Source organism: Pterocles gutturalis, unplaced genomic scaffold, assembly GCF_000699245.1.
Source record: "Pterocles gutturalis isolate BGI_N339 unplaced genomic scaffold, ASM69924v1 scaffold27943, whole genome shotgun sequence".
NCBI classification, from domain to species: Eukaryota; Metazoa; Chordata; class Aves; order Pterocliformes; family Pteroclidae; genus Pterocles; species Pterocles gutturalis.
This window is the reverse complement of record NW_010121440.1, coordinates 2,918-25,009: the sequence shown is the minus strand read 5'-3', so window position 1 is coordinate 25,009 and position 22,092 is coordinate 2,918. Positions and strand designations below refer to the sequence as shown.

Sequence of the window (22,092 nt, the reverse complement as noted above, 5' to 3'; positions counted from 1 at the left end):
CGCTCTTCATAGAAAAATGAAATATTTCATTATAGAACAGTAGTGCATACATTATACTCCTGAAAAGCCAGCTTGTATTTTAAACCACTAATGTCTGAAAGATTTGATCTCTGAAGGTCAAAGCTGCAGTCACATGATTCTAAAATTTTGTAAAATTTTTGTTTTTTTTTTTTTTTTTTTTTTTTTTTTTTCTTTTTTTTTTTTTTTCAATTTTTATATATAAAGGGTACTGGACTGAAGTGTTGTTTTTTTTTTTTAAAAAAGTGACACTGGTGAGGGGCAAGATTAAAATATTACTTCCTCAAATGAAATACAGCTAGCTTACTTTGTACAGCTTTGGCCAAAAGAAATTTTGTGTACAGAAGGTTTAAGAAATCCTCTCTCTATATGCAAAAATCAGTCAGTTAATGCTTTGAGGTAATCTACCAAAGGAGGCACACATCCTTTGACTTTCATACCAACCAAATTACACTTACATTGCAAATGGGTCTGAAATTAGAAAGTTTACTAGTATACTAAAACATTTAGATACATGAGTAGCTGGCTAAAACAGTGAAAGTCACAGGTAATTATATGGGTGTGTGTAAAGCTGAGCTGTTTTGCCCGTCACCAGTGTACAGTACGGCTGTCCTCATCTGTGAAAGGTGTGCATTGACTAAGCTTAGGGCAAGAAAGCAGTAGACCTGGCCCATTCACCTTCCACACAAGCAAGATAAGATTGAACTGTGTGTTCGCATTCTCTTCTAGGCGTAGGTTCCGCCAGTGATGAGAAGTTCGTAGGCAGGATCCCGACTCCTCCTACATAGTACTATACAGGCACACAACATGCCCAGAAGCTATGGAGAAAAAAAAAAGAAAACAAACTGAGCACAAAGAAGGTACTTCAAGAGATTCAACCTCAGCACAGAAATTGTCAGCATGCTTCGCAAGACTGTCATTGTCCATAAGGTAAATGGCAACAAAAGCATTGTTCTTGAAAAGGCTTCATTTCCTGCTGCAAAAAGCAAGGGCCACGAACTCCAGCCTTACTTACTTGCAAGATTGTCTTGGACATCTTTAATAAAAGGTGGTTTGTTTTTTTTAAGTCATTTGTATTCTGCCTCAGTAATTCAGATGGAAGAAACCACTGATTTTTAAATGAATGGTACAGATACTGTATCTGGCATGAAAAAAATGAAAGTGAAATTCAAATGCATTAGCCTCTAATTGCTATGATGAAAAAGAGCTAAACTTTTGAGTTTTATGAACCTACTTCACTGCTGAAATCTCTTTCAAATGCTCAATCTCTTAACATGTCAGATCAGAGAGCTTAAGTCCAATGTGAATTATTCACTTCTAGACATTTTCCTGCTGTTAAAATTCACAGTACCATGACTGTGCTGGCACCTTTGCCAGGAATTTAGGGTATGATCACCCATATACAAGATTTAAATCAGATGAATGTAGTCACGGATGTAGTAGGGCATGATATTTTCACAGAAGTGCATGTTTATTGAAGGGACAATAAGACTGTACCTACTAAAAAAAAATCAGGTACAGTGCTGTGTTCTACGGCCTACAAAAATTGGCAATAGCTTCTAGTACAATAAGAGATTGTATTATTTACTTATATGAATAGAAGTTTATTCACAGATGCAAATATTCCAAGAGGCTCCTGTCATAACTCTGGATTATGAAGTATCACCCAGAAGGTAAACAAGTTTCTAAAAAACAAACAAAAAACCCAAACCACCCAAAAACACCCTTGAACACAAAGCAAACATGAAATGGGTGAGCAGCCAGCCAAATGTAAAGCTTCTTCACTGATAGTGCAAAAACCCAGTGAAAATATAGCACTGGGACAAAAGCAGAATTACTTCTAAAAATAAAGTTTGATGCAAACATCACAGGTGTAACACGTTTTAAACCTAAATGATGGTACATGCAACATAGTACTCAAGTCTGCTAAAGACTGAAGAGAGAATGTTTTAAAAATGCTAAGTCTAAATAAGTGATTAAAAAGAGGCACGATGAAATTCTAGTATGAGCTTTTAATTTCCTGGAAAGGGACAAGCTGTAAAGATTAATAACATTCTTTGCCTGGAGTCCATTATCTGCTTTGGATTTATAGCAGAAATTAGCTTGGGTTCAAAAAAGCACATGGAAAGTAACCTAGAGTATGGCACTTCAGCCTGCTGGTAAAAACTGCACCTTTCTTCACTTTTCATCAGTATTTGCGTGGTTCCAATTTACAGATTAATTCCCAAACAGATGCATATCCATGTCAGAGTAAGAGAAAAACAGTTACATAAGAGAATGACTCTGCATAGACAGAGTCCTTTTAAGTGAGGAGTTACTATTCACAATTACAAAAAACCTTAAATGAGACTTGAGATGGAAAGTTTAGGGTAGTTGTCAGTGGCTACAGAACTCTGAAGAAGGCTTGCAGATTGCAAATACAGAGCTTCTCTTTTTTCCCCTGTTCAAAACAAGGATAAAATGAAGAGTGTGCTGCAGAAAAAACACCTTCTTTAGTCATTTGCTATAATTCATTCTAGTAATGTATTTCAAATAAATAAAAGTAGTTCCATCACATTTACAGATATTCACACAAAGATAATCCTTGCCAAGGACTCAGTCAAGACATTCAATTTAAACAGAGTTGTGTAAAATCTGAAACAATCAGGTATTGTAATAAGAACTCATGTAATCAACTTTTGAGTTATCATTTAAGCCATTTATATCCTTTAAGAGGCTAGTGAGCATATTCCTAGAATTCACTGTAGGCACAAAAATAATGCCTGTATTTCAACTTTCTCTACAAAAGTTATTTAGCATGTAATTTTAAAAAGTATGCAAGCACCTCAAACCTTTTCTAAGGCATGTGATTCTGTTTCTCTTCAGTTGCTACTTCACATTGTGAACAAATATATTCTAGAGGTCTGCGCTGAGGAAGAATCCATGCATCCCTCTCTTCTTCAACCTTCAGAAAAGTTTAGACCCATCTCCCACCATCAGAAGGTTTGTTTTCAGGTTCTGTGTGTTTTTTGTTTTATGCATTTTTTTTTTTTACTTGCCTGCTAGCAGTAACTATATTCAATTTGCTTTCACCGAGGCTCTCTTTTTTTTTTTGTACAAAAAGCTCACTGTCTATATATATAAGCCAAGCTCAGTACCTTTTAAATGTTCACTAACTACATAGCTATCTTTAAGAATGAACTCTGCAGCTAATCAAGCAGCACTTCTACTGCACTGCAATGCCTTTGCTCCCTTCACTTTGCCTCCTACTTATTAATAGTTCTGTGCTGTCACTGTGGTTGAGACCACAGAATTATTCCACACTGGAAGATCCCCATGGTAACTGAAACATGAATATACCAAAAATTACTTCTATGCAGAAAAGACTAAGCTTTCCACAAATTCCAAGCCTTGCAAAAATTCTCCTCTTCTCACTCTTCTTGTTTTAAAGAAAGTACTGAAGGCTAAATTTGTAAAATGTAAGCGTTAGAAGTAACAAACTTTGGACAGCCTTACTGCATCATATCCGAAATAACAATTGGTTCAGAGTGAATACAAGGAAGGTAAGGGGAAAAAAAAAATCACCAAAAGGTAAGAAAACATAATTACTCCTCTAAGTCTACAGGCCATGACCTAGGTTACAGGCCATTTTCTGAAGTTTACATTCTTCCCTCCATTTCGATTAGCTCACAAGACCACTCTTTTGAGAATCAGGCTAAGTACCTACATAAATTCTGTATTACAAATAAGAGCATGTCACAACTTATGGCTTAAGTTGCAGGAGATAAATAATAGAACAGTTGAATACTGTTTAGTATCAACTTGACTGAAACTAATGTATTGTTAAAACGTGAATTTATAACCATTTGAACCGTGGCACAAAGATACAATAACATGATCTCTGATAAGACACTTAAAAGGGATTACCACTCGGTGAGTGTTACTTGATGGAAATTTCAAGAGTATTCCCAACACCCTGTATTCTGTATTTAGACAATAAATAAACAAGTATAATGTAGCTTGTTTTAACATTAAGCAAAAAGATTTCGAAGTGCTATACTGCAGCAATAGCAAAGAAATTTCTCTGATGTTATTTTCTTGACAAACTGTTTATACAATATGTACTTTCTGCCAATAGCTCAGTTACTGACATGTGGAGACAAATCAAAGAGCACCCAGTGCAGAAGGGATACAACTAACATGCCTGCCTAAGATTGATGAGCCAGGAATAACAGAAGGATGCAAGCAGCCATATTTCCACCACAAGCACGTGTCAGAAAATCTGGCCCAATCCCAGAGAGGATTACAACTGTGCTGTATCTTCGGGCAGATCCATTAATCAACCTGCAAACTCCAAAGCTAGGAATAATACCTCTTCTTGGGATTCAGCTCATCCAGACTCATAATATACATTTTTTTTCCCCTACAGAAAAAAAATCTGCCACCATAACCATGGTTGTGGTAAATAACTTTATTTACGGTACACAAATATACTTCAGTGTTCAAACAGACTATTGTGTTAACAGTTAAAGTTTTAAAGGTTGTAATTTAAAAAATACCTTCCTTCAGAAGACTGAGCACAGATCTCACCAAATTTAAAGTTCCACAGCTGAAGTAATCTGGCTGTGGACAGTTCAACAATATTACTGTATGCAATATTACCAATGAGTATATCCTTCTAGCATTGAAACAGAAATTCAACCATATTTTCACAAGACTGTCTGCAAAAGATTATTTACCTGCAAACATAAAATCCAGCTGAAAAGCTGCTTTTGAAAACAAAAGTGCGTAAACCACCTGACCCAACAGGTACAATGTTTTCTGAATTCAAACACTATTAAGGGCCAAAAGTAAGTTTGAAGTTAGTTTTCAAGTTGCTTGGGATTCTGCATATGTACTACATTTCTCAGAGGACATAACATTGGCAAAGTCTGAAAAAAAATAGATTAATGTACTAAGTCCGCCAAATTGATGAGCATTCAAAATTCCAATTTTACAGCTATGTTTAGAAGACAGTCATAGTCTTAAAAAAAAATATCTAAATGAATACTGAGATACATATTAGTCTCTTCCCTCAGTTACTTTTTATGAGCAGGGTAACTAATAATTAAGGTTCATGCCAGAGACAGCCTGTGCTCAATTTTAAGTAGGCAGTGTCTTCAGTTTACAATCTTTTTTTTTGGCTGAAGTCCAGAAACCAAGAAATCTTCAAGACACAATGCAAAACTCAGGTGAACAAGAGCAAAGTATGCTACCAGAAACCCTGGTGTATCTCCTGGGTGGTCTTGACATTATTTGTATGCCATGAAGCATAGTTAAGCTGATGTACCTCTAAAATGGCACGAAGTATGAGCTATCTCCTTTAAAGCTGGAAATCAAATACTATGCAAATTCTTCAAACGTTAAATGCCAGAGCACATTCATGATACTTAATGCTTAGATAATTAGTTTTCAAGATATAATTTACCATTTACATTTTAGTAGATTACGTAACACTGACTGTTCACCCATCTTCAGGTCTAGTGGAACATACATCCACACAGCAGTAGTTTTTAGACCACGCACGGTTAACTTCTGTGTTAAAAGTGTTTAGATGCTTTTGACTCCATTTATCCCCCCAGCCAAGCAGGGATTAAAGCTGTTGTCATCCTATGCATACCTGTAACAACCTGGACAGCAGTTCAGAATTTCACTTGAGAAAAAGTTTACAGCTCAAGAATATTCTCTTACCTGAATAGCAGCAAATGCTAGTGCTGCCCAGATGACATACATCATGATCTCTTGAAGCTTCTTTACAACCAGAGCCTCACACCCCTGAAACAAATAGAATTCTCATATATCCATCTGGCAACCACATTTAGGCACACAAAAAAAACCTCAAAAGCAAAGGTAGAAAGATAATCCAAACACTAAAGAACATCATTACTTGGTGTATCACAGATGAAAAGAGGAGAAATTTTTTTTTTCGCCTCTAGAAATCATGTTTATTTCTGGTTAAAGGAAATACATCCAAGACTTCATGCTCCCACTAAAAAGAAAATTAAGTCATTGTCAGCAAAAGCACATGGCTCTCTAAGTTCATAGTTTGGCTGTCTTACCTCAGAATAAAGGTCCATAGGGCGGGTCAAAGTGCCAGTACAATTGCTGAGGGCTGCTTTGCAACAGCTAAGCGGCACACTGTTGTTTTTAGTTTGTTTGAACCAGACAGTATTTTCCCAGTCTGTATAGTCATGGATCCCACAGCAGCGCAGCTGAAAAAGAGAGGTAAAGAGCCAACGTGTTTATCAGTCAAGTGTGATGAGACAGCAATTCTAACTGCAATACCAAGAATGCAAGCTTATTAAGATTAGGCTACATTTCTTATTTGAATAATACAAATTTGACAGTTACTTAAGCAAATCACAGACTGAGTGTATTGTAAAGGGGCCTATAGCCTTAAAACATTTAAAATACTCCTTACAAAACACAGACTTGTCATTCCAGTTCCTGGGGAACATCTGACAACTCCCTTCTCCCTCATGCCTCCCAGACAAGAGAAAGCTTTATTTTTGTCTTAGAACAGCTTTATACTTAAAGCTCACAAGAGATGCTTGAAAAAAATTGTTTTCTGGACACAGTTCTGGCATAAACCAGAATTTGCTCTTCTCACAGAACCGTGGTGCAGAACTAAAGTTCATTTAATATAGTCACATGTCCATGTGGTCATGTAGAAAGCTTTTGAACCAACTAAAAATTAATACAGTTCCATTCTGCTGAGAGCTCATACTCTATTGCAGTCCTTGGAGTTCTCTTGCACACAGTACAGCCTCAAATAGAAGTACTGCCCTAGAATGACAATTTATCAGCTTCTTGTCCTTCTTTCCTTTCAGGAGGGATTTCAAGCAAGGTATTAATTGGTAGTATGACCAACTTACGTGCATTTAATATGTAAACATGACTTTTTAAATTGATCCAATTGTAAGAGTGTTGAAAGCTCCTGAATCTTCCTTAAGCCTGATCAGTTCTTTTAGCCTTGCATCCAGAAGCTTGTGACACCAGCTTTCAGATACAACCAAGCCTGATCAGTTCTTTTAGCCTTGAATCCAGAAGCTTGTGACACTAGCTTTCAGATACAACCAAGAACACTTTTTTCCCCCCAGCATATTCTAGATAAATCTGTGCAGACACGAGAATATTCTGCAATGGAACATTGCAGAAAAATACATAAGTACTAAATATTTGAATCCAAACACCGATTCAGAGATGGACAATTCCCCAAAACGTGTCTCCCCATCAACGATGCCATAATTCTACTAACTTTAACCAAGTTAAGCTATTGACTGACCAATCATCTGTTTCCTAGATTTGTCAGAATTGCGAAAGATATGCTACACAAGTAGCAGAGCAACACAGCATCTATGTTTTAAGGACAGAAAGGACAGGAATGTTCCCATGTGTCTCGCATTCTCACCTGCCTCTGTACATAGTCAATAGCACGACTGGCTGCATCAGGATTTGTCCCATTGTATCCATTGTATACTTTCTGAATGCTGTGATCAACTTCAACCTCCACCTGTGAAGTATTAGCAAAACAGCTGCATTAGCACACCAACAGATACAGTACAGGTCTAGGTAAAACTATTTCACTTCTAACTACAGCAATTCAGGAAATCAAGGTAACCCCGCCATCTGAAATTAGCATACTTTGGTGGTACAGCTTCTTAAAATTCTACCCTGAGTCTTGCAAAGATGTTGCTAGCTTGCAGCTAACGGACAAGAAAAAAAAACAAGCACCTATTTGTCTTCCGTAAGATTTTAGACAAAGTAGCTTTGCAATGCATTTCAAAAAGGAAATTGCCTTTATTCCAACACTGTGGCAGACATTCCATGAAGTTGAAGGCTCTCCATAAGCATGTCTTTCCACTTCCTACTCCTTCAAAGTTCTAAACCAAAACCAGTACAACCATCTGGGTTAACTCGTTCCCTTTGGCACCACAAGGATATGAGCAAGTCATACCACCTGCTCTTTCCATTTGGGCTGAAGGACAGGTTCTCAAAGATGAGGTCTTTTGGCTGACTATTCTACTCTACAGTGACCGAGCTCTGTTCAGTCCCAGTCATCCCCCACTTCCTGAGAAATGCTGATGGCAGTAAATTGTACATAGCAACAGCTACTGGAATAGCTCCTAAAGCAACTGCAGATGAGTCAAGCTGCTAAAGATGCTGTCAAGTGCATGTGTTTGAAATGGATTCCACCCAAGAATCATCACTTGTTCCCCCCAAATGGGGGAACAATTCTAATAATGCCTATTTGGGAGGAAATCTTACTAAAACCTTTTAAGTAGTATGTTCCACTGTAAACTGTTACTTAAATGCACAGAAAGTTTGGTGTAGCTAAACATTTGTACAATAGTAAGCCTAGCTCTGAAGTGATTTTTTTTTCCCCCCGATCACATTCAAGAGGAATCATGTGCAAGGAATATAATCTTAGGACTGAACATTAACTAAACATGCATATTCTTTAGATTTACAAGTTACAGTAGGAAGGTCTTGCCAACACATCATTTCCTTAAATGCTTTAAGGGAAGAATTTTCAGCAGCAATAGCACACGTTTCATTCCCCACCACCCAAGAATGCTAATTATCTTTACAAATAAATCTTTATCAAGACATATATGAATAAAAAGTCAACTTAGCCTGCACAGGCATCTTATTTCAGACTAGTTTAAAATCAATTGTTTGATGATTTAAATAACATGATTTACAACTCTGATTCATTTAACAAAATAGCTGTTCCTATCTGTCATACAGGTTTAAGTAATTTATTTCAGTGCTTGCCTGAAAGCCATGCAAATTCCACACAATGCCAACAGAAGTCACTAGCTCTAGCTACCTGGCAGTTTTTACGAAAAATGAAGAGTGAACTAATCCACCCAGGGAAAAAAGCCAATTAGTCTTCAACTGACTGACAGCCTGTTTAGTCCCTACTGCCATTTACAAGAAGCCTTACTTTTCCTGATAAGGACCAATGCCAGCAGATTCTGAAGTATGTTGGTCTACCACTACGTGACCTAGGCATGCGTCATGTTGTTCTGAAGGAACAGGAGTGTGAATTGGATCCACACATGCAGGTTTACAGATTTTAAGATCAGTCATTGTATCTTAACTTAAAAGGGCACAATGCCACTTAGAGACAATATTATACTCAGTCTCACTTGGTACCAACATTTTTTGTTAACAACTGCCATGACTTCAGTCCTTCCTTTTGTTTGTAAAGTTCTGTTTGGAAGTTTGTACAGTTAACATGGAAGTAATTCTAACACGATTCAGGTGTCTTTAAAAAAAACCACAACACAAACCCACTGAACTATACATGTCACATCTGAAACAATCAAACAAAATTAGCAAAGCACAGAGCTGCCTTATTGATCCTGGCAAATAACCAGAAACCTAAACAGATTTCACCTCCCAGTTCACTGGTAATAAATTTAAGTTATTTCTGACACTCCTGTTGCACTTGAAAACAATAGTTTGAGATGCTAAGTACTTCACAGTAGTAGACACCTGCCATTTTTACTAACAAAACCTGTCTGTCCTTTCAGAAGATTTAAGATTTAGTTTCCAAATACTGACTCCCACAAATGGTTTAAGGTACGACCACACTGCCACCAAAAAGAGACTACCTTCCCTCTTCCCTGATGCTCTCTGATCCTGCCTTACCTACAGCTATGAAACTGTACAGTAGCAAGACAAAAATGAGAAGTAACAGGAAGATGCAGCTGGGACCAACCCAATTTTCAAGTGTTTCAAGTGTGTAATTTCAGATGGGCTAAGGAAGAAAGATCTATGCATCTGCTTTTATCTGCTCTGAATGCTGTTAACTGGAAAAGAGCAAGCCACTTTAAGACTGGAACACAGAAGAGAATAAGATGACCACTGCTTAGTCCAGATCAGACCCATGGTAATTCCTGAGTAACTATACACTGTGCCTCTGCAAGTAGTGGGGCAGAAAGCAACCATTCAAGTTAACACGTAAGAAATCAACGTATTTCCCATTCTCCAAGAATTGTACTGCTCTCGTCAGTTGCTTAAGGACTGCTTCCACTACAAGCTTCAGAGTCCCAAATCATCTTCTCAGTGCACTGACAAGATACCAGAAATCAAATGCAGACCATGAGAAAAATATATCCTGAATTTGAGCACTGCCCATAGAGCATTTCTGTTGAGGCAACCTATTCTGTTATTAAGCCAGATTTATATGTATATTTCAAGGTTCCCTTGTTACCTGCTTACTCAAGGCAGCCTTCCTTTGTAAACCACATAAAAACACTACATTTCTACTTAATGGTTGTCTCACTGTTTCTTCCAGGGTAGCAGGAGAAAGCAAGAAGGACAGAATACTGAACTAGTAAGACCTCTGTTGTTTACATAAACACAGAGGCTAGAGAAAGGTAAATGTTGTTGCAGATCAGCTTGCTATTAAGATATCACTGGAGTGTCCTGTAATGCAATCACACTACACATCACAGCTAAAAACGCCTTTTCTGCTAATTTTTTGGCAAAATTTAGATGCAGACGTAACAAAAGTCAGTGAAACTGTCCAAGTTCAAAATTTCTTGTCTTCAGGCTAGATTGTGGTATCTTTAATACCATGCGGCACATTTCTGCCACATATTATACTGGTACAAACACCATTTTTGTTTTTGGTCCTGTTTCTTAACTTCCATTAAACAGTGGGAGAAGTCACAACTTCTTTAGCCATAACCCTTGTCAACAACCTGTATACAGCTAGACAGTATACATTAACACATTCAATCTATTTGATTTTATTATTATGCAGTGTAGCTTGTATGCCAAAATATAAGACAACATTTAAGTTAGGGCACATTGTTTTGATACGAAATATTTTCAAATATTGTGTCACAAAGTCAAAGCATAAATGAATTAGAAGACCATATACAAAATGGAAAGGTACCAATTAACATGAATCCCCTCTACTGTTCAACTGTTAATTATATTTTCTAGTAGGCAAAAAAACCTAGCTGGAATACCTTCTGCTTTACTTTGAAGAATACTGATGTTCTAAATTTTAAGATACTGGTATCTCAAATTATCCCACCTAGAGGTTTGGTTTTATTCCCTTAGCAAATACCCATTAACAGTTCTACAGAATCAAATACAGTAAAGACTGCACCTCTGTATTCTGGTCACCGTTCAGAACAAAATGTTTACTGAGATCGAGAAGTTATTACCTTTGCTCTGTAAATGTATCCAAGAACCACCACCACAACTTCAGTGATAAAAACCAAGAGCAGGATGATCACAAACTGTAAAATACAATCAAGAGTGTTTGTGCAAACAGTTCTACCCATTTACTTTCTGAAAGTCTCTACATAGAATTTACTATTTAAAGTAATTTTTCAGGTAAGGTTTTGATTTAACAGATTGCTTAAAGTAGGCAATTAAGTTGACCAAATGAGCCCAGAATTAACTTCATTCAAGAAACTTTAGTGTTCATCACTTCGTAAAGTAATAAGAAGCTGCCCAGCCAGGCAAGTACTGATCATTAGGACTGAAAATACCATACTAGAGCGCTTTAATCAAGTGTTTCTTTCAAACTTCTCTCAGTTAGTTAAATAGGAATGTCACATCAAAGAAGCTACCTAGGCTGTTACTAAGAGTGGTAGATGGACTAAGGCATTGTTTCTTCAGATAAATCCTGTAACAACTGACAGACAGCAAGCTATGCATTTGTCTTGATATATTTAAGAGCACTTTTAAAACAAACTGTTAATGAAGTCCACACACTATCCAAACAAAAAAAACCCCATAAAAAAACAAAAATAAAACCTGTGTGAACAGTTTAACTACTGGCCTCTCTTCTCCCCTACCTAATTCTCAAGCTGAAATTGCAGTTAAAATGCTTGGAAACAAATGGCATAAAATACCACAAAGTGCCCAAAGTAGGCCATAAAGAGAAATATTTAGGCATCAAAATAACCCTCAGTTAACCTTGATCCAAGACACTTAAAACAAGGAGGCTCCTGAATCACCTTTCTCTCTGTTTAATTCCAGCTTTTCAACCAGAACAGATGAAAGTGATATTTAAAAACTGTTATGACTTAATCGCATAGCTTTACATTTCCTTAATGAGATGATCACAGTGCTAAAAAAAGGTAAAATTGAGGAGCCTTCTGTTGCCAGAACTGGCTAACTTAACATCATTATTCAGAGGAGAACATTGAAATAAGACATTAATAAAAAAAATATACAGAGAAAACTTCTAAGGCCATAAAATAAGATTAGAACAAACTTTAAAAAAAAATTCTAAGTCTATTAAAAGGGAAAGCAGACAAATATACAACAGGCAAACAGCATCATATAAAAACCCTCCAACTTACCGTAGCCAGTCCACAGCGACTTTCTCGAATTGTGGCACAGCACCCAATAAGTCCAATAATAAAAAGAAGTGTTCCCACAGCTATGATAATAACTGCTGGAATTAGTGTGTAGACATCTTCAAAGAAGTGATCATAGTCATCATATGTGATGAACACATAGGCTCCCACGTAGCACAGTATGCCTGCTGCTGCCTACAATAGATACAATAACATGATAAGTTTGTGTGAACACCAAAACCTCCTTTCAGCAAGGCTACTTTGCAACTGGTATTTTATCATTAAGTAGTCTTATTCTGAAATTATTTTTTTGGTAATTTAGACATCTTTGCTAGGTTATAGCATACGTTTATTAGGAACATCTCAAATGGAGGCTAGCCAGTAATTTTCAAACTGCATTTAACGTAAGCACATTTAGTTTTGACTACATTATGGAAGTCTTTTGAGGCACATAGGTTAAGAAAGGAGGGTAACCATGCTATGAACACCAAAATCTTGTGCCCTGTTCTCAAATATTTCCTTCCCATGCAGTGAATTACACTTTCTACATAGTCTAATATTCACAAACTGTCTCATATTTTTGAGAACAGAATTCCAGCACATCCAAACAACAAATTATTTGCTATTTAGCAGCTTTTCAGAACATGTATGCAGTTCTTTTATCTTTTATTTACCCACTGTTTATTCTTCCATTTTGCTGATTACTACCTATGTTTTAATGTTAGAACAGAATAGATACACACACGGCATACTTTAACCTCTGCTACTGAAAGAAACTTCTAGAAACAACAGCCTTCCTGAAGAATTCACAGCACCAGAAAAATCTGGTTCCAACCAACAAAGCAGGTAGGAACAAATTAGGAACAAATATAAAATGCCAATTATTAAAAGACAGAACCAAATACTTAGAGACACATACTATGCAACTTTCCAGTTTTTGAGAGATGTTCTCAGCAGGCTCATTATACAAAGTGGTCTTTATTAAACAAACATATCACATAAGTTACTGCAAATAAGACCTGTAGGGTGGATCTGCCACCATATAGACTTAAACCAAAACCTAAGCACTTAGTCTGATATGACTTTACCTGCCTTACAGTTACAGAGATTCCAACACAGATACCTTCATTCACTTTAAGTTGAGCAGACTTAGCGAAGGACAGAGAGCTGTTGCTTGAGGAGGCAGCTAACATACATTTATTTCACAATAATAGGGCCTGACCAATTTTTGCTTTACAAATGTCTTTCATAACTGTCTTTGCACTCACTGCAGAATGAAACAGTCCTGTTATGTATTAAAAAGAAGCTTTTATATTAAATTGATTTGCAGTGGTGGACAATATAATTTGAATATTTCATGACACACTTTCATGGTGTCCCAATACAAAGCTAAGCTAAAACAATCCGCTCAGAAGATGCAATGACTAAGCTATGACCCAGGGAATTTAATTTTGCTGTAAAGGTTATTGTCCCCATTAGAATCCAATTGATACCTTGAACACAAGAGTTCACTCAACTGGAATATTACACACTTGAGTTCTGATCTGAGGAAGAAGATTGCAGGCTGCCTCCAGCCCTCCTTTCCCACTCAGTGGCCTTGTAACCACCCCTTATCCCTGCACTGGGAAGAGGAGGACAGACAGACACACATGTAGCTAGTTCCAGTAGCTATAATGCTACAAGACTGGGTCATGTTATTGTAGAACAAAAGAATCAATAATTCAGGCCAGGTGGAACCTCAGGAGATAAAGTCCAACTTCCTGCTCAAAGTAGGGTCAACAATGAATCTAGACCAGGTTGCTCAAGGCTTTGCCCAAAGTCTTGAAAATCTAAGGATGGAGATTCTACAGCCTCCTTGCACAACCCATCCAGTGTGGCACAGAACAAGACAAGCCATAAGCAAACTGGAACCCAGTATTTCAGCACTGTTTGCTACTATTTACTAGATGTACTGCAATGAAACTACTTCCTATAAAACAGCACTGCATAACCATTACTAGAATAATACTTTATGTATGGAATATCCCCTGCAGCACTTTGTTACAGAAACACTGTGTCGCAGGAAAGAGTTTTAAGAGCCAGCTCAAAAGTATCATCAGTCCTGCATGTATTTGAGCAGTGTATTTCACCTGCCTCCATTTCTGCAGTGAAGCTAAGTGTGTACTCCACAGGAATATTAAAAGCATCCAGGAAGCTCACATTCATCCAATAAAAGGTGTTATGCAGATACAACGGTAGTGAATCTAAAATTCAGTAACAGTCAACAGTAACAAAGTCCAACAGCAAGACACCTTCTCCAGACAAGAAAATCTGAAGTGAAGAAGCTATGACAAAATTGCCCCTTTGCACAAAAGATGTTGAAATGCTAATCCAACTATACAAATCCTGCCATGTTAGGTACAACAACACAAAATGCAGATGTACAATTTCTCTATACAAAGCAAAGATTCAAAGTGGTGTCACTGAACAATGGAATTACATTAACTGTTGCCTAGCAATGAAGCGTGTGAATGACAGCACAGTGACGTAATCTCCCATTTCTAAGAACTAAAATGCTGGTTAGAAATATGATATGTTGCAAGGTGGTAGATGAAAAACACAGCTGTGGCTGGCATCAAGCACAGAAAATACACCACAAAACTGAAACCAGAACCATTTGTGAATCCCTTTGTCCTTCTCTGTTGTGTGAAATTTAAGCTGCTTCCTTCTTTTCTAAGAAAAATCTGTTTCATAAACTGCTTGAGCACATACATTTAAAGAACATATTTAAAACAAAAAAGTTTAACCTGTATAAAACTGTCTACAGGTGTGAGCTTTCCTTCCCTACTACAAGAAGTATATGCACTTTAAGAAGCTCTGCTCTTCCAGTATTATGTCAGAGAAGATGAGTTTGACAACTACAGAGACCAAATATTGTCTCAGAAACTACAAAAAGCCACACTCTGTGCTTGTTGAAAAAAATATTTCATAATGACTATTGGAAAGACAGATTTTTATTTAGACTTTTCAGATGAAAGCAGCCTGGTCTGAAGAGTTAACTAAATCCTTTCCACACATGGTACTACGACAATTTATCAGCCATTACAACATTTGGCCTTAGGTTTTGTTTCTTAAGAAGGTTGTGGAACTGGTATGTCTGTGGAAGAACCTACAGGATTTTGGGAACAGATGTGTGCATTCATGTGCCTATAAACCTTGCAAGAGAATCATGAGGAAGTTGATGAAGTGACCATCCCCTTAAAAATCACTGCTAGCTCTTCCTCAGAATTGTTTCCACAAGTAATCTTCTGGGGGAGGGAAAAAAAAAGTACTGAAAGCAAAGGTTCCTGCTGGAGTTTTCGCAAGTTTTAGAGGCTCTGCTAAAAATGCTTTCCTGTGTATCACAGTTTAATACTATTTTTCAACAGGTACCATACATAGTCTATCACAGAACAATGAAAAAAGCAACATTATTCAGTCAGTTTACAGGGAAACAAACTTCAAATACTTTCCCTTTTCCTTTCACACCACAGCTACATGATGCTTAGTGTTCTCTTCAGTCAGGAACCGGGGAGGTCTCTAAATCAGCATTTTAGCTGGGATTAGGAAAATGCTTTTGAAGCAATCCTTTCTGCTCATCCTCTGGTGATTTTCACTTACTACCTTCTGGTTTCCATCACTGAATAGTCTTAGGAGTGCATAACAGAACTCACTCTGGATGAAACTAAACCCGAAGATGACTGCATTTACTGCACTAACTGCTAATAGGTGTTCTGTTGATGGGACCAGACTAGCCTGAGCTCCTCCTCTCCCCACAACTCAGTAGTTTCAACATCTGTTCCTCAGCACAACTGGATTTTGTTCCACCTCCATAGTACCACCTTATATGTTAATATAAATAAAGCATTAATAGTCTGACAACAGATCAAGACAAATAGCTAGTTTTACCTAAACAAAGTATGCAACGAACATTGACCAGTACTGCACCAGTTAAATGCACCTTTATTACCCGTTGCAACTCAAGAATCAAGTGTGCTTTTTTTAAAGGAAAAAACCCACCAAACCAAAACGTCAAAACAGTACCATGTGCTTAGATAACTTGCTTCTCAAAAAGGGAATCACCTAGAGAAACTGGAATCTGTATCACAAGACACAAGGACAGTTTAAAAAAAAAATCATCATTAAACAACCAAAATCTCAATGCTTATTATCCTGCTAAGTAAACAGTAAATCTGCAGAAATCCGAACTCGCTCAAGTCAAAGACATTTGACTAAAAAGCTACCACACTTACGATGATGCATTTCCTATCAATAAATGAAAGCCAAATACATGAACTGCGCGCAGTTCAACTAAAGTCTTCAATAAACATGGCTTGAAGGAAGAATTCTGGAACTTAATCTGCTCAAGGCTCTGAACAGAGATGGCAGCAGCTTCTGAATCCATGCCAGGTCACATGCATGCTCAAGGGAGATGACTGGTTATTTAGCATTCACAAATCCTCCTAGAGTTGTTTGCATCTAAGTACTGAACCTGAAGCAGCATACTCTTGTTTTAGGACGAATTAATCTTTACAAAGGCAGCCAAGACAAGTACAGTCAATGAAGACACCTTGTTGCAAAAGGCTTGAACAATCAGACACCCTTTGAATCAAAGGAAAAATTTAAAAATATACAGACCTCATAGTTCAGAAAAAACTTTATATTATTGCTTTGGCATGGGCATCTACAGAGTTATTAAGAGCTGAACAAGTATGCAAAGAACTGGAGGGAAAACTGCAATATCTAATGACACAATGATACGTGCAATGATAAACATCACTCCAAGCATTACAGGAAAGCATATTTAAAATTCAGTGTTCTTAGAGTGAGCATACTTCATCTTTGGGGTGGTGTAATACAGCCTCCCAAGCCCATGCCTGTTTCACAAAGTTGGATTTCACCTTTCATGTGCACTGAGGTACAGAAGGCTACACACTGTCCAGATGCACCCTGAAACAGTTTCATGTTTGGGGTTGTTTATTGTTGTGGGTGGGTTGTTTGTTTGGGGGTTTTTGTTTGTTTGGTTTTTTTTTTCTAAGTAGGCTGCAAACACACACTAAGAACTGTTTTCATGTTTTCAGTAATGCTCACACACTGCAGCAGTCTGAAAGGTAAAATTTTAGCTAGCTTAGATGACTGGCAAATTAAGAAACTTAAACTACTTGTTCCGTTGATCATTTATTTATCAACCACGGACACTGCAGCTCCATTTACAAACTAATGCTTCCTTATACAACCCTACTAATGTTGCTGCCCAGCAGATCTGATGAAAACTTGTCACAAGATTTTGCATCTTTACGAAATGTTGTCCTTCATGTTACTTCTGCTCTTTACTTTGCTATTGAATTTTCTTCACTTTGGGACTACAAAAGAAACTACCAAAAAGAGTTTTTGTGGGTTTTTTTGTAATCTTTCAATTAACTAGTCCAGAGAACAGTATCTGTCCCTTTAGAATCTGCATTTAATTCACTGTTTTAAGAAAAACATACACTCTGAATAAGAAAATGAAGGCAGTAGCAAAGTATTATATGATGTTCAATTAGGAAAGAGGAACATTTCAACTTTTTGGTAAGGACACCTGCTTGTAAATCCCTACTACTGCCAACTTTACCATTTCTGATTGGTAAATTTTGGTAGTAATACAGATACCACTCTCAACCCAATTATTGCTCATTCCACTACTAAAACATCCTTTAAGACTGGGATTGTAAAATACACCCATGGTATTCAGATAGGTATCTGCATCATCTTCGATAAAAAGAAGCAAAAAAAAAAAAAGAAAAAAGTCTTCCACACTAACAGTTCCTCATCTTTTCTGCCTGGATCCTGTCATAGGACCATCTTTCCATTTTTTGCATTGCTTTCCTTATGGTAACTTCAGTGTATCTTTGTTCTCACTGCCTTTCTAGTCTGATGCAAACATGCCTTTTTTTTTTTTAAAAAAAAAAAGCCCATGTATACTCCAGGAGAGATTTTTGAGGGTCTGGAGTTATATCAGTTTAATTTGCCATAACATTTACTTTTCTCCTTGCATACCAATGCCTGAACATTTCCTACTCATAAGTAGGGACACAGATATTGTCATTCGTCACCCAGTTTTTGGGCTTCTGAGCCCTTCTGGGCTTTCTTTTAAAGTGTTTTTTTTACTCTACTTCTCTATTATTTGATTTCTACTGTACTTCTCTGACATTTTCAGTTCTCCCCGACACTAGAGTATTCATAGCCTGACTACTGTCAGACACAGTTTTCCTGAGCTGCTTCTTTTTCTTTTAGCTTTCTGTCCTTCAAAATCTAGTTCCTCAGTTTTAACTCCAAAGGTGCTATAGGATATCTCTGCTGTTTATTTATCTCTTACATTATTTTCAGCACTTTGCTAGTCTGTATCTCCCTCTCCCTTCCCTCCAAAACAAATACACATCCATACTTGACATTATTTTCTCTACTTGCTTAAACTGGTGCCCATCCACATTAGAACCCAATGGTTTCCTGACACTCTTCTACTTTGTTCTCATCAATAATAATTCAGCTGGAACACTGAGCTATAACCATCTTATAAAATCCTTTGGGAGATGAAAACTAGCAATTCCATTCAACTCTGTAATAGTTAGAACTATTTTAATTTTAATGGCTTATAAAACAAAGCCATGTAAAATTCAAGTAAGCCAGATTGCTTTGTCTATACTATTCAAATTGAATTCTGTAACACTATGTATAAAAAGCCTCAAATTCAAATGTTTTTGCAGCTAAAGCAAAAGGCTGAGCTAGGCTGCTTCTGCATTTGGCATTACATATTTTAAATATCACTAACTGCAAGATGCATTGCACCAGCAGACTGAGCTTTTTTTAAACGAGAAGATATGTTAACAATATAGCCATTCTTTTACACATACTCGGTCATCAGGGTTGTAACTTGACCTGGTGCTCCACTGTTTCCAGATTCCTTGTCCTGCACAAGAACAATGACAATTACTCCATGCGATGAAGTTTCACCAGGTAAAGCAGTATTTCAAACGCCATGTACTACTCAGAGATATCACATTTAGCTTTTCCAGTTGTTTTTGTTTCTGTTAGGTATTAGCTCTACTTTCAAGCCCAAGACGAGATGCAAAAAAACCCCTGAAAACATCTCAGGCAAATGCGTGAAACTCATCCTGTATTGAAACATACAAACGACACTACCATGTTACTTAAAACCAAATTGAAGCCTTACCAAAAATCATGGACTGGCCTATGTTTGCTACCTGAAAATTCATGTCCAAATATTGTAAGAAAAATCACTCTGAGAGGGCACAAGGCTTTATATATTTTGCATAAAAAATTAATTTTTTTAATGCACGGGATTCCAAACAGTTACACAATCCTGCAAACACACTTACTTCACTATCACAGCAGCAGAAGCACAAAATATTCAACTTCCACATACAGAAGTGACTGTCCTTCAAGACAAAAAAGGCTTCAGTCAAGTAATCCCTGATAGGTAGCCTCTGAGATCATCTGTCTATTATAGCCTTTGACCACCAAAAAATTCTCAAGAAGTTTCTTCATTAGTCCAGCTTTTTAAGTCCAAATCAGAAATAATTCTCAACCTCCCAGTAAAGCAGAAAAATTACTTGGCTTATTCCTATGCATAAGAGAAAGTGAGCTCTACTTGTCTACTTTTTCTTTCTACTGCTAAATTTCAATGAATTTTCCCATTGCAGCATTTTCCCCTCTTCTTTTCTACCAAAACACACTACATGCATATTTGTAGCTACAGATCCTTCTAAGGATAGCACAGATAGTTCCTTTCAGAAAATATAACATAATTTCTAATACAATGGTTACTGTACTGTGGTTAGCATGTGTAAGTTGTAAAATGAGCACAGAACTGGAGAAAGCATTCTTGCTGTGCAGAACCAAAGCCTTGAGATTTCTCTAAACAGTCATGCCAAAGAATGTTTTATAATAGCTTAGTCAAATGACCTGTAAAATTAATGATTTCAAGTCAGTTAAATAATTACAAGAACAACTTAAAAAGTTAGTTTGCAATGTGCACTTGCAGCCCGGAAAGCCAACCAGATGGTTGGCTGCATCAAAAGCAGCATAACCCCAGCTCTGGGGCCCCCAACATAAAAAGACATGGACCTGCAAGAGTGAGTCCAGAGGAGGTCAGAAGGCTGGAACACCTCCCATACGAGGACAGGCTGAGAGAGCTGGGGTTGTTTAGTCTGGAGAAGAGAACACTCCGGGGAGACCTTAGAGCAGCCTTCCAGTACCTAAAGGGGTCTACAAGAGAGATGGGGAGGCACTCTTCATTAGGGAGTGTAGTGATAGGATGAGGGGTAACAGTTTTCAGCTGAAAGAGGGCAGATTTAGATTAGATAGTAGGAAGAAATTTTTCACTGAGAGGGTGGTGAGGCACTGGAACAGATTGCCCAGAGAAGCTGTGGATGCCCCATTCCTGGAGGGGTTCAAGGCCAGGCTGGATGAGGCTTTGAGCAACCCAGGCTAGTGGGACGTGTCCCTGCCCATGGCAGGGGGGTCAGAACTATGATCTTTAAAGTCCCTTCCAACCCAAAACATCCTATGATACTGAACTGAAAGTATCACAGAAGCAGAGTTCATTCCTTTTCTCAGGGAGCAGGACATAGGGGTGAAGACAAAACCTCAGAGCAAGCACAGTATATTAGGTACCATTTTAGCAAAGCAGGCTGTCAAAGCGCATCTCATTCTTTGGGAATATAAAACAGACAGACTCCCTTTTCTGAAGCAAGACTACAAGCATCTCTGAATATTTTAATCCGTCTATCCTATATGCTAACAGAAGTCTGAGAACACTTCCCTAGTACTTTTGTCTTCATCTCATTTCTTCAAACTGCTAGTCACCCGATGAAGCCTTTAAGAGTTCACAAAATACACACATTTGACAGTAGTCTTTAGATATTGGGTCCAGGTAAATTTATTTATTCTTCTTTCAAATCAATGCAGATTTGTACTTTAATGAAAGGGTTTTTTTTAAAAAAAAACCATGCTATTCTCAAATACTTCATCATCACATTTTATATGTAATTAGTCATATTCAACATTTCATCATCAAGATATCAAAAAATATTTCTGATTAACAATTACTATTTTAACTTTTTTTTTTCCCAAAACTACAGTTTAATGTTTTCCTGTCATACCAGTCATTCTAATCTTTCCCCACTGGAAAAAAACCATACCATGTCTTGAATCCTCAGATTGATCAATGTTGGGATTTCCACTCCACCAAAAATATTTCTGAGAATATATCTACTATTAGTTTCATTATTTTATTTCTAATATGTCTTTCACATCACAATTACTTCCTATGCAATACCTTGCCTTAAAGAAGAGGACCTAGCATCATCTAAATTAAAATGAAGTCACTAGCTGACCAAATAGATCTTGTGCAAACTTAAAACAAGATAAAAGTCAACTGAAGGATTGCTTTTCCTTAGCCATTTATCATATCTACTCCAAAACCAATTCATAACAACAAAACACTAAGAAACATATTAATTTGATCCGCATTCCTCTAATTTTCTAGGAAGGGCAAGTTTTAACTGATGCTTCTTATGATTGCATTTCTTTGTAAAGCACCTTTGAGCTTAAACACTCTTTGACAAATTATCCAAAATTCAAATACATGTTTCATGCAAGATCTGTATCATGCTACTCTTGATGACTACCACTCACGATG

The 22,092-nt window shown here is 37.2% G+C and overlaps 1 protein-coding gene across 1 annotated transcript; it reads right to left on the bottom strand.

The window, feature by feature from the left end:
- Positions 1–198: 198 nt before the first annotated feature.
- On the bottom strand, positions 199–12,569 carry TSPAN3 (tetraspanin 3; the record flags this gene model as incomplete). Its single annotated transcript, XM_010077249.1, has 6 exons — positions 199–836; positions 5,728–5,811; positions 6,096–6,248; positions 7,448–7,549; positions 11,229–11,303; positions 12,378–12,569. Coding segments are annotated over 6 exons (699 nt in total), but the record flags the coding sequence as incomplete, so codon positions are not given.
- Between the last annotated feature and the right edge of the window lie 9,523 nt (positions 12,570–22,092).